The 13029-nt window shown below is 46.7% G+C and overlaps 1 protein-coding gene, 5 non-coding genes and 3 pseudogenes across 6 annotated transcripts; all 9 read right to left on the bottom strand.

The window, feature by feature from the left end:
• Nucleotides 1-1502: 1502 nt before the first annotated feature.
• LOC121848938 lies at nucleotides 1503-1619 on the bottom strand (annotated as a pseudogene).
• Nucleotides 1620-1998: 379 nt separating this feature from the next.
• On the bottom strand, nucleotides 1999-2117 carry LOC121848940. The gene has a single exon (XR_006085081.1). It is a non-coding gene; the product is annotated as a 5S ribosomal RNA (ribosomal RNA).
• Nucleotides 2118-2429: 312 nt separating this feature from the next.
• Nucleotides 2430-2546, bottom strand: LOC121848937 (annotated as a pseudogene).
• Nucleotides 2547-2984: 438 nt separating this feature from the next.
• On the bottom strand, nucleotides 2985-3103 carry LOC121848933. Its single transcript, XR_006085078.1, has one exon. It is a non-coding gene; the product is annotated as a 5S ribosomal RNA (ribosomal RNA).
• An 883-nt stretch (nucleotides 3104-3986) lies between these two features.
• Nucleotides 3987-4105, bottom strand: LOC121848973. The gene has a single exon (XR_006085109.1). It is a non-coding gene; the product is annotated as a 5S ribosomal RNA (ribosomal RNA).
• A 387-nt stretch (nucleotides 4106-4492) lies between these two features.
• Nucleotides 4493-4608, bottom strand: LOC121848935 (annotated as a pseudogene).
• Nucleotides 4609-5055: 447 nt separating this feature from the next.
• Nucleotides 5056-5174, bottom strand: LOC121848962. Its single transcript, XR_006085101.1, has one exon. It is a non-coding gene; the product is annotated as a 5S ribosomal RNA (ribosomal RNA).
• Nucleotides 5175-6024: 850 nt separating this feature from the next.
• On the bottom strand, nucleotides 6025-6143 carry LOC121848951. Its single transcript, XR_006085092.1, has one exon. It is a non-coding gene; the product is annotated as a 5S ribosomal RNA (ribosomal RNA).
• Nucleotides 6144-9975: 3832 nt separating this feature from the next.
• LOC103188732 (ribonuclease inhibitor-like) lies at nucleotides 9976-13008 on the bottom strand. The gene is given in 7 exon segments (XM_042334016.1): nucleotides 9976-10147; nucleotides 10472-10507; nucleotides 10509-10640; nucleotides 10974-11291; nucleotides 11390-11560; nucleotides 11847-12017; nucleotides 12327-13008. Coding segments are annotated over 7 exon segments (1098 nt in total). The 5' UTR covers nucleotides 12425-13008.
• Nucleotides 13009-13029: the final 21 nt, after the last annotated feature.

The raw sequence follows: 13029 nt of genomic DNA, 5'->3' as shown, positions 1-13029 counted from the left end.
TCTCAAAGTGCTTCACAATATACTGTAAAGTGAATAAACTTATATTGTGTGGGTGAAAGGCACATGATTTAGTATCCCTAACAATGAATAAAATAATAACACTGGAAATGTTTCTCTTGAATCAGATCAAATGTCCTCGGTTTTCCACATTTACCTTGCGTTTTTTTACTGAGACTCGTAGTTCTGTAAAACATGCAAGAGTACCTTTTCAAAATACTCCCACTCCACCAATAGTTTGCTTGCCAGATGAAATATTCTCTTGGGCTGGATGCAACCCATGGCTACCAGTTGGAGAAACCTACCCTAAATCATCTACGGCTCGTATGGCTGTGGTGGTACGCTGTAAAGCAAGCCAATTTTGGTTTATCCTGACGCACTGAACCAGAAACAGGCCTAGAAACAGTAATGTCAATGTCAGTCAACTGCATCAAAGAAAATGGAGCAACTCTTTTGTGCTTTTCGATACTCATCTTCTGCACAAGATGAGAATGGTGAGCACGGGTTGCAGAGCGGCAGAATTTGCATATAGCCATACTGTCATCCCCTTCAACTGACTGAAACCGTGATTTCAGTTCTTTTTCTTCCTGCACTCCTTGCAGGATATTTTACCATATTTAGCCAATTTCCTTGAACCAAGTTTAGAAGCCATTCTTTTAGCAACATTAGCATCAAAGTCCTCCCAACGTGAAATGTGCTACATGAAAGCAATTAAAACAAGCCTGAAAATACGCAACCCAAATGTAAAAGTGACTGCTAAAAAAAAGCCCAAATCTGTGGAAAATACGTTGATTTGGAATCCAGCAGACTCAGATCAAAATCCTGACATGAGGATAGACTCTTGAGTGTCCCAAATAATAATGATGCCAAGATACGTGTTGATAATGGCAAGCCCATTTTGAAAGTTAATGTGTGAGCTGTGCTGTGCAGTCCAGGGCTTTGGGAAGTGAAATGTGCTCTATAAAAGGAATGTGCTGTTGTCGTTGGATGAAGTTGGCAGCCACGGACAAATCAGCTACAAGTGTCATTTGAATGCAAAACAACATGTTGTAAATGTAAATATAAATGTAAATATAAAGATTTCTGGTGGCTTCTTAAGGCAGCACCAATGCTTGTCCCATGCCAAAATACACAAAGCCTCCCATTTGACCCAAGAACTGCTTTTCAACTCCGTCTTTACTTTCATTGACACGATCATTCGTCCTGCCTGCCCGCCTGCCCGCCCATCGGCGAGTCTTCAGAAGTTGCTTCCTTTGTCAAGGTCCTTCGTTGTTTCTTTATTTCAAACCTTCCCACCTGGAACCTTTCAGCACCAGTTCGCTGCAACCAGCAGCACTGTCCACCAATGCAGGTGTACAGTTCAAATGCAGCCTGCAGCCGTCGCAAGCGAAACAAACGCCACAAGGATAGCTTGAAACTTTGAATGTCAAATGCAAATGAGAGGCACTGTACCAAAGGAAAAGTGGGCAGGAGTAGAGATGTGCATTGCCTCGAGTGGCAAGGAAAGCCGACAGCACCAGGTATTCTCAGACAGTCGCCCACCCAAGTACTAACCAGGCCTGACTCCACTTAAGCTTCCGGGATCAGACGAGATCGGGCGTGTTCATAGTATGGCCGTAGGCATCTGAAGCACATCCATTACTCAACTTGAACAAGCGCTCGCTCTCAACGTGGTTCAACAACAATTTGCGTTTGCAGAGCGCCCTTCACCGGGGTTGCGTTCCGGTGCATTGGTTCCATCGTGCTTTGCTCAAAAGGCATGGACTCTTCAAAACGACGCTGTCTGAGCTTCGATCGAGCCTTCTATAAGTCACTTCTTGTCTCAGTGACCACTTTTATTGGTTCATTTGAAATGTTGCGAGTGGACGTGGGACCTTTGAGCAATGGTTCGCTGCAGCCACCAGCACTGTCCCCCAATGCAGATGCACAGGACAAATGCAGCGTGTTGCCAGGCGAGGGAAAGAAGTGGCTCTGGGAAATGTTGCCTCTAGTGGCAATAAAAGCCTACAGCACCTGGTATTCCCAGGCGGTCTCCCATCCAGGTACTAACCAGGCCTGACTCTGCTTGGCTTCCGAGATCAGACGAGATCGGGCGTGTTCAGAGTAGTATGGCCGTAGGCATCTGAAGCACCTCCTTTACTCCACTTGAACAGATGCTCAATCTCTGCTCCGTTCTCTTCTGCCTCAGATATCGCCTCTGACAAACAGTCCTGCCTGCCCGCCTGCCCGCCCATCGGCGAGCCTTTAGAAGTTGCTTCCTTTGTCAAGGTCCTTCTTTCTTTCTTCATTTCCAACCTTCCCACCTGGAACCTTTCAGCACCAGTTCGCTGCAACCAGTAGCACTGTCCACCAATGCAGGTGTACAGCTCAAATGCAGCCTGCAGTCGGCACATTGCAAAGGGAAGAGTGGGAAGGAGTCGAGTGGAAAGAAAAGCCTACAGCTCCAGGTATTACCAGGCGGTCTCCCATCCAAGTACTAACCAGGCCTGACTCCACTTAAGCTTCCGGGATCAGACGAGATCGGGCGTGTTCATAGTATGGCCGTAGGCATCTGAAGCACATCCATTACTCTACTTGAACACGCGCTCGCTCTCAACGTGGTTCAACAACTTGCATTTGGCATAGCGCCCTTCACGCGGAGTTGCGTCCCAGAGCGTTGCTTCCATCGTGCTCTGCTCAAAAGCCATGGACTCTTCAAAACGACACTGTCTGAGCTTCGAGCGAGCCTTTTCTAAGTCACTTCCTGTCTCAGTGACCACTTTTATTGGTTCATTTGAAATGTTGCGAGTGGACGTGGGACCTTTGAGCAATGGTTCGCTGCAGCCACCAGCACTGTCCCCCAATGCAGAGCAGCCACTAGCGCTGTTCCCCAATGCAGAGCAGCCACCAGCTCTGTCCCCCAATGCAGATGCACAGGACAAATGCAGCGTGTTGCCAGGCGAGGGAAGGAAGTGGCTCTGGGAAATGTTGCCTCTGGTGGCAATAAAAGCCTACAGCACCTGGTATTCCCAGGCGGTCTCCCATCCAAGTACTAACCAGGCCTGACTCTGCTTGGCTTCCGAGATCAGACGAGATCGGGCATGTTCAGAGTAGTATGGCCGTAGGCATCTGAAGCACCTCCTTTACTCCACTTGAACAGATGCTCACTCTCTGCTCCGTTCTCTTCTGCCTCAGATATCGCCTCTGACAAACAGTCCTGCCCGCCTACCCGCCCATCGGTGAGCCTTTAGAAGTTGCTTCCTTTGTCAAGGTCCTTCTTTCTTTCTTCATTTCCAACCTTCCCACCTGGAACCTTTCAGCACCAGTTCGCTGCAACCAGTAGCACTGTCCACCAATGCAGGTGTGCAGCTCAAATGCAGCCTGCAGTCGGCACATTGCAAAGGGAAGAGTGGGCAGGAGTCGAGACGTGCACTGATTCCAGTGGAAAGAAAAGCCTACGGGTCCTGGTATTACCAGGCGGTCTCCCATCCAAGTACTAACCAGGCCTGACTCCACTTAAGCTTCCGGGATCAGACGAGATCGGGTGTGTTCATAGTATGGCCGTAGGCATCTGAATCACCTCCATTACTTAATTTGAACACGCGCTCGCTCTCAACTTGGTTCAACAACAACTTGCGTTTGCAGAGCGCCCTTCTCACCGGGGTTGCGTTCCGGTGCATTGCTTCCATCGTGCTTTGCTCAAAAGCCATGGACTCTTCAAAACGACACTGTCTGAGCTTCGATCGAGCCTTTTATAAGTCACTTCTTGTCTCAGTGACCTCTTTTATTGGTTCATTTGAAATGTTGCGAGTGGACGGGAGACCTTTGAGCAATGGTTCGCTGCAGCCACCAGCACTGTCCCCCAATGCAGAGCAGCCACTAGCGCTGTTCCCCAATGCAGAGCAGCCACCAGCTCTGTCCCCCAATGCATATGCACAGGACAAATGCAGCGTGTTGCCAGGCGAGGGAAGGAAGTGGCTCTGGGAAATGTTGCCTCTGGTGGCAATAAAAGCCTACAGCACCTGGTATTCCCAGGCGGTCTCCCATCCAAGTACTAACCAGGCCTGACTCTGCTTGGCTTCCGAGATCAGACGAGATCGGGCATGTTCAGAGTAGTATGGCCGTAGGCATCTGAAGCACCTCCTTTACTCCACTTGAACACGCGCTCGCTCTCAACGTGGTTCAACAACAACAACAACTTGCATTTGGCATAGCGCCCTTCACGCGGAGTTGCGTCCCAGAGCGTTGCTTCCATCGTGCTTTGCTCAAAAGCCATGGACTCTTCAAAACGACACTGTCTGAGCTTCGAGCGAGCCTTTTCTAAGTCACTTCCTGTCTCAGTGACCCCTTTCATTGGTTCATTTGAAATGATGCGAGTGGACGGGGGACCTTTGAGCAATGGTTCGCTGCAGCCACCAGCACTGTCCCCCAATGCAGATGCCCAGGACAAATGCAGCGTGTTGCCAGGCGAGAGAAGGAAGTGGCTCTGGGAAATGTTGCCTCTGGTGGCAATAAAAGCCTACAGCACCTGGTATTCCCAGGCGGTCTCCCATCCAAGTACTAACCAGGCCTGACTCTGCTTGGCTTCCGAGATCAGACGAGATCGGGCGTGTTCATAGTATGGCCCTAGGCATCTGAATCACCTCCATTACTTCACTTGAACACGCGCTCGCTCTCAACGTGGTTCAACAACAACAACAACTTGCATTTGGCATAGCGCCCTTCACGCGGAGTTGCGTCCCAGAGCGTTGCTTCCATCGTGCTTTGCTCAAAAGGCATAGACTCTTCAAAACGACACTGTCTGAGCTTCGAGCGAGCCTTTTCTAAGTCACTTCCTGTCTCAGTGACCACTTTTATTGGTTCATTTGAAATGTTGCGAGTGGACGTGGGACCTTTGAGCAATGGTTCGCTGCAGCCACCAGCACTGTCCCCCAATGCAGAGCAGCCACTAGCGCTGTTCCCCAATGCAGAGCAGCCACCAGCTCTGTCCCCCAATGCAGATGCACAGGACAAATGCAGCGTGTTGCCAGGCGAGGGAAGGAAGTGGCTCTGGGAAATGTTGCCTCTGGTGGCAATAAAAGCCTACAGCACCTGGTATTCCCAGGCGGTCTCCCATCCAAGTACTAACCAGGCCTGACTCTGCTTGGCTTCCGAGATCAGACGAGATCGGGCATGTTCAGAGTAGTATGGCCGTAGGCATCTGAAGCACCTCCTTTACTCCACTTGAACAGATGCTCACTCTCTGCTCCGTTCTCTTCTGCCTCAGGCATCGCCTCTGACAAACAGTCCTGCCCGCCTACCCGCCCATCGGTGAGCCTTTAGAAGTTGCTTCCTTTGTCAAGGTCCTTCTTTCTTTCTTCATTTCGAACCTTCCCACCTGGAACCTTTCAGCACCAGTTTGCTGCAACCAGTAGCACTGTCCACCAATGCAGGTTTACAGCTCAAATGCAGCCTGCAGTCGGCACATTGCATAGGGAAGAGTGGGCAGGAGTCGAGATGTGCACTGATTCCAGTGGAAAGAAAAGCCTACGGGTCCTGGTATTACCAGGTGGTCTCCCACCCAAGTACTAACCAGGCCTGACTCCACTTAAGCTTCTGGGATCAGACGAGATCGGGCGTGTTCATAGTATGGCCGTAGGCATCTGAATCACCTCCATTACTTCACTTGAACACGCGCTCGCTCTCAACGTGGTTCAACAACTTGCATTTGGCATAGCGCCCTTCACGCGGAGTTGCGTCCCAGAGCGTTGCTTCCATCGTGCTTTGCTCAAAAGCCATGGACTCTTTAAAACGACACTGTCTGAGCTTCGAGCGAGCCTTTTCTAAGTCACTTCCTGTCTCAGTGACCACTTTTATTGGTTCATTTGAAATGTTGCGAGTGGACGTGGGACCTTTGAGCAATGGTTCGCTGCAGCCACCAGCACTGTCCTCCAATGCAGAGCAGCCACCAGCACTGTCCCCCAATGCAGATGCACAGGACAAATGCAGCGTGTTGCCAGGCGAGAGAAGGAAGTGGCTCTGGGAAATGTTGCCTCTGGTGGCAATAAAAGCCTACAGCACCTGGTATTCCCAGGCGGTCTCCCATCCAAGTACTAACCAGGCCTGACTCTGCTTGGCTTCCGAGATCAGACGAGATCGGGCATGTTCAGAGTAGTATGGCCGTAGGCATCTGAAGCACCTCCTTTACTCCACTTGAACAGATGCTCACTCTCTGCTCTGTTCTCTTCTGCCTGAGATATCGCCTCTGACAAACAGTCCTGCCTGTCTGCCCACCTGCCCGCCCATCGGTGAGCCTTTAGAAGTTGCTTCCTTTGTCAAGGTCCTTCTTTCTTTCTTCATTTCCAACCTTCCCACCTGGAACCTTTCAGCGCCAGTTTGCTGCAACCAGTAGCAATGTCCACCAATGCAGGTGTACAGCTCAAATGCAGCCTGCAGTCGGCATATTGCAAACGGAAGAGTGGGCAGGAGTCGAGATGTGCACTGATTCCAGTGGAAAGAAAAGCCTACAGCAACTGGTGTTGATCATTTCAAATGTCGCCACCTGTACCTCGAACCTTTGAGCAATCGTTCAATGGAACCAGTTGCACTGTCCCCCAATGCAGGTGTACAGTTCAAATGCAGCCATCGCAAGGGGAAACAAATGCCAGATGGGGGTACGGAGAGTTCAATGCAGGTGTTTATGCAGTCGGCAGACTTTGGGATCAACTGTATCCAGTGCACGGTGGAGCTGGGGAAATCAGCAAAGAGGGCATTTGAGAAATCGGGTCAGGAGGTGACGCATTGATGAGTGTTTCGGCTGCATCTGGGTTAAGGTTTTCATCTACTCGCTTTGCAAGCGAGAGACCTGAGTTCAATTCCAGTCAGGGCGAAACCTTGGGCAAGTTTCCTTACTCCACACAGAGCCTAATAATAATCCCTCCAAAACCAAAAAAAAAATAATAAAATTGGCATTTTCAATCTACGACTGTTTGTGGGACATTGCTGTGCGCAATTGGCTGCCGCGTTCGCCCACAAATTTACAGTCAATTCACTTTACAGTGTGTTCTGTGAAGCGCTTTGGGACGTCCTTCCGACGTGAAAAGCGCTATATCAAATGCAAGGATTATTATTATTATTATCTTCGGTTACTGAAATAGAAACTGTGCAGATATATTCAACCAATAAATATGAACATTGGGTTAAATTATTGATTATATTTTGAAACAGAGTGTGGCACAGTGCACATTGAATAACTGGAAAACACAACAGAAATGTCATTTTATAAATTAGACTGCTGTCGTTATACAGTATACATTAAATACATTGGAATGCACAGAAACAGGACATTCGGCCCAACTGGTCTATGCCGGTGTTTATGGTCCACATGAGCCTTTTTCTGCCATTCCTCAACTAAGCCTTTAAGCAGTATAATATTAACACGTCAAGTTTTGAAAATATGCATTGAAGGTAATAAAAGACGTTCATAATGAACATTGGCGACAATTTCAAAATTGTCTAAATTGCTGCATTCTTATGAACAAGAAATGTGGAAGAATACAGGTCATCAGACATGGTCACTCTCAGAATTTCTGTTCACAAGTCAGTGGGAACGAGACGTCAGCGTCAAGTGACAAATGTCAAGTAACAAATGCTGAGCTTCCCTCCCTTCACAAAGTGAGGAAGGTTTGATGTTCAGAGGGTGATTGTCTCCCCATGTAAATGGTGCACCACATGAATTGTTTAATATTTACAGAACAAAATGGGGCTTTTTGTTTGAGATCTGTCTCGTTGTGGAATCATACAGCACCAAAGGCGGCCGTTCGGCCCATTGTGTGTGTGATGTGTCTTTATAGCCCCATTTACTTGCCGTGTCCCCACATCACCATCCAATCCCTGAAAGTAACTCCGTTTTAGATAACTATCTGCAACTGCTTAAATTGGTGAGGGAGCAAAACAGCGAGAGTCCAGCAAGTCTGTACAGACAGACCGACCAGACCAACACAGCAACCTGATTTTACTTAATATTATTTATTAAACGTATCATTTTTTACTTTCCTAAGGACACGATTGGGAAAGAAAATCCTGGTTTGTGACTTGTCTGCTCCGAGGCCGTCCTGAGTGTCGATTGTAAGTGACTGTTTCCCATCTACATTTAGAAGAAATGAACAGACTGTTTATAATGTGGATTTCACGGTGACTGTGTGTAGAACTGCTCCCTCAGTCTTTGATCACAAACACTTTCAGTCCATGTCTGTGTCTCCGCAGCAACTCCAGCCTTTTCCCTCCATCTGAACTAAACTGATTCCCCCTCAGGCTGAAACACATTAATCAGAGATAAACATCAGAGTACAGTATGGACACGGGGCGTCACAGGAAGCTGGTGAAAAGCTGGTTGTCTGTGACCCTGGGCATCTCTATCCCCCAGACCCATTCGCACTTGGCTCTCCCAGTCAGACAGTGCATGGAGCTCACTATCGTGGGCATAACAATAAAGTAAAGGTAACAGACATTTCCAGAATAAATCAATTTGATAATCCTTGCATTTGGTAAAGCTCCCTTCATGTCAGGAGGATATAATAAATTGAATGAAAAATACCCCAAGTAAACTTGGGTCACTCACTCCATGGCTGTTTGTGGGACTTTGCTGTGCGCAAATTAGCTGCCAGGTTGCACACACTTAACACACAGTCATGACACTTTACAATTTATTCTGTTAAGCACTTTCAGACATCTCGTTGGTGTGATAACGTGCTTTATCAAATTCAAGTATTGTTAATTATGAATAAACTGAAACAAATACTCACAGAATCTCTTTCAGGTTTGGTGCGAGTCTCTATGACTTCACAGAGAGCTTGGACAGACTGGTCGGTGAAGGAATTTGACTCTTGGGACAGGATCTTCAGTGAGGAGTTTGTACTGAGAAAGGAGATGAGATCATCGGTGCAATCATCTGACAGATTGTTGCTCTGCAGCCTGGAGATCGGAGAATAACAGGGATCAGAGTAAATGAACAGAATTTATAACGAGGTTACACTGATAGCTTGTATTGTACAACACTATTTTTGTAGAGTAACATCTCAGACAGCTTTACAGAGGTGATGGCAGACACCAAGCTGGGGAGGGTGGAGGGCAGTGACCAAAAGTGTTGTCAAAAAGGTAGGTTTTCAGGTAACTAGTGAAGATTGATAGAGACAGAGCAAGATGGAGGGGTTGAAGGAAGGAGCCCAGAGGTATAATGGTTTTAGTGATTCTATCCCCTACACCAGGCAGTGTTCAAGGCTCAGCCGCTGATGGTGGGATGAGGAGGCAGAGGATGTGTAACAGTCTGGTGTTTGTCGAGCAGAGGGGCTGAACAGTAGGATGAGGCTGGAGAAGATCACAGAGGAAGGCAGGTACGAGAATATGAAGGGATATATAAGTGGAGAGAGATGCAGAAAAGCTATCTTGGTCAGGGTGTGAGGAAGGATAGAGAGCTGAGGATTGAACCAAACGTCAAGGGGTGGCTGAGTCGGTTGGGTTACAAAGGGTGGATGGGACAAGGCCATGGAGGGATTTCTAAACGAGGATGGGGAACTTGAATTTGATCCACTGGGGCTTGGGGAGTAAGTGGAGCTGAGCGAGGATGGGGTTAATAGGCTCACAGAGGCTGGTGCAGGAAGGGGACACGGTTGAGGAAATCGAAGCTGAGGATTGCTTTGTCTTGTTTAGCTGAAGAAAGTTGAGGTTCACCCAGGACTTGATGTCTGACAAGCAGGTGATCAGAATATCATGGGAAAGGACCAAGGTAGAACTGGGTGTCAAGTGAAAACTATTCCATGTTTGCAGATGTCATTACCAAGGGGAAGCTTGTGGGTCAGGAAGATGAGGGAACCAAGGTCAGGATCCTGAGGTACTCCACAAGGTACTCCGATTGTGTGAGTGAGAAGAGAAGTCATTGCAGGAAGCAAAGTGGAGAGGATAAGTCAAGTGGGATTGGAACCATGGAAACCGTTACTGAGACAATATCACACCATGTGTTACTCACCAGGGCTGCTGTATTTTATCAGAGTCCCTCAGAGCCACAAGCAGTCGCTTCACTCCTGAATCTGCCAGTTTATTGTTGTGCAGATGCAGCTCTGTCAGTGAACAGTTTTTACTGAGAGCGGAGGCGAGATCCTCGGTACACTTAGCTGTCAAATTGTTGTGACCCAGCCTGGAGATCAGAGATGGAGAAATGACAGTGATCAGGAGAAAAACACAGGCACTGCTTCTCGTCAAGTTACAGACCATGGCAATGTCAGTGTGTGAGGGGCTTTCTCTGAGTAAACTCACACAAACAACTGAATACATTTACAGAGGAACATAAAATAACTCACATTATTTATATGCAATAGTGATACACAACAGGAATAATATAAACAATCTGTTTTGATATAATAAACAGTGCTAATAAATATTAATAATAGTAATCAGTGTAGAGTGTCCACAGAATATAATACCCTGTGTCTGACACAATCTCACTCAGTGGGTTACTTACTCCAGCTTCTGCAATTTACACTCTGGTTTCCCCAGAGGCAGACAGTCGCTTCACTCCTAAATCTCCCAGTTTATTATTATCCAGATACAGTTCTGTCAGTGACTGATTTATGCTGAGAGCAGAGACGAGACCCTTGGTATAATCATTTGTCAGTCTGTTATCCCGCAGCCTGGAGATCAGAGACAGATAAATGTAATTACTGCATCAGTATAAATCTAGAGGCACTGACTTCCTGGTAAAGTTACACACGTTGTAACATTCACAGTGATGTGAATGTGTGAGTCTATTTCTGTAAATTCTGTAAGTGTAAATTCACGCAAACAACTACAAATTTACTGAGGAGCAAAGAATAACCCACATCATTTGTACACAATATAAATTACTGTACACAGCAGGCTCTGATATAACCAGAATTTTTAAATAGTAATAAGAATAATCACTGAAGAGTATACTTGGGATGTAACAAGTAGTTACTGACACAATCTCATAGCGAGTTACGTACCACAGTCTCTCTAGTTTACACTCCGGCTTCCTCAGAGCGTCAGAGAGTTGTTTCATTCCTGAATCTTTCAGTTTATTACAATCCAGGTGCAGTTCAGTCAGTGAGCGGTTTGTACTGAGAGCAGAGGCCAGACTCTTGATACCGTTACCTGTCAGGCCGTTACTCTCCAGCCTGAAGATCAGAGATGGAGAAATGACATGATGGGTATGAACACACAGGAACTGTCTCTGGTAATGTTTCAGACTTTGGGTTGAGGAAACACAATTGAAAGCAATCAAAGAGGTTGGGCTTGAGATGGACCTTAAAATGTAGATCTTTCTCAGTGTAAAAATGAAACACAACATTTATATAATATCTTTCACATCTGGAACACATCCCAAAGCGCTTGACACAATCTCCCGCAGTGTGTTACTTACCCCAGTTTCTCTATTTTACACGCTCGGTTCCTCAGAGCCTCAGACAGTTGCTCCACTCCTGAATCTCCCAAGTTATTACAATTCAAGTACAGCTCTGTCAGAGAGCTGCTTTTACTCAGAGCGGAGGCAAGATCCTGGGTGCACTTAGCTGTCAAACTGTTGTTACTCAGCCTGGAGATCAGAGATGGAGAAATGACAGGGGTCAGTATAAACACACAGGAGCGGACTCTGGGAGTTACACCTTGCTGATGTGAGGGTGTGAGGAGATTTCTCAGTGTAAACAAACCAACAACTGTATAAATTTATTGAGGAATATTGAACACCTCATTTAAACACAATAATGTAAATTACTGTATACGGCAGGTTGTGTTACATTAATCAGAGTTTATAAATAGTAATAATTCGAGTAGAGTACTAAGGCAGTGTCTGACACAATCTCTCACAGTGAGTTACATACCACAGTCTCTCTATTTTACACTTTGAGTTACTCAGTGCCGCAGACAGTGGCTTCACTCCTGAATCTCCCAGTTTATTATAATCCAGGTTCAGACCCTTCAGTGAGCTGTTTGTACGGAGAACAGAGGCAAGTTCCTCGATAGAATCATTTGTGAGGCTGTTATCCCCCAGACTGGAGATCAGAGACAAAAGAGAAATGACAGGGATCAGTTTAAACACACACTGACTGACTCTGGGAGTGTTAGTATGTGAGAGGATTTCTCAGTGTAAACTCCTATCAAAAACTGAATAAATTTACTGATGAACAGCGAAGAACTCACATTATTTATGTAAAATAATACAAATTACCGCATACAGCAGGTGTGATATAATAACCAGGGTTTATAGATATGAATAATAATCAGCGTAGAGTGTACACATAATATAACATCCAATGTTTATAGCCAGTGTCTGACACAATCTCACTCAGTGTGTTACTTACTCCAGCTTCTGTATTTTGCACTCCGGTTTCCTCAGAGCCCCAGACAGTCGCTTCATTCCCAAATCTCCCAGTTTATTATTGTCCAGATATAGTTCCATCAGTGAGTGATTTGTACTGAGAGCAGAGACGAGATCCTTGGTACAATCATCTGTCAGTCCGTTATCCTGCAACCTGGAGATCAGAGACACAGATCAGAGTTGAAGCATGTGGATCGTGGAGCCAGGGAGAGTAGCGAGGAGTGATTGGAGAAGTCTAAGAAAGATATGAGAAAGGCGTGAATGAAAGTCTCAGTGGCAATGGGTGTTAGGAGCTGAGATGGATGACATGGAAAAAACTGGGCATTGAACTGCAACCAAAATGGTGCACCAGTTAGGAGAGTTTGAGAGAGGCCGGGAAAGTTGGGGAGGTTAGAGCCAGAAGAGAGGAGATGTTGGTGGGAACTGAGGAGAATGCTGAGTTCAAGTAAACTTTGGATCATCGAGGTCTTGATGTCTGGCAAGTGGACAGAACATCAGTAGATCTGCAATCAAGAGTCAAAAAGGAAAAGTAGATTTGTGTGTTGTGCATAACCTGTGTATGGAGGAGTTAATGGAGATGAAGGGGGAGGGCAGGGATGGTGGGGTGGCGAGTTGGGGAGATGGTGATCAGGTGAGGGGTTTATTCAGATGTTGTGGGGAGGACGAGCCCTGTGATGGGGGGTGGG

The sequence above is a fragment of the Callorhinchus milii genome, unplaced genomic scaffold (assembly GCF_018977255.1).
Source record: "Callorhinchus milii isolate IMCB2004 unplaced genomic scaffold, IMCB_Cmil_1.0 Scaffold4, whole genome shotgun sequence".
Classification (NCBI taxonomy): domain Eukaryota; kingdom Metazoa; phylum Chordata; class Chondrichthyes; order Chimaeriformes; family Callorhinchidae; genus Callorhinchus; species Callorhinchus milii.
The sequence above is the reverse complement of the archived record's forward strand: the minus strand, read 5'-3'. Positions and strand labels throughout refer to the sequence as shown.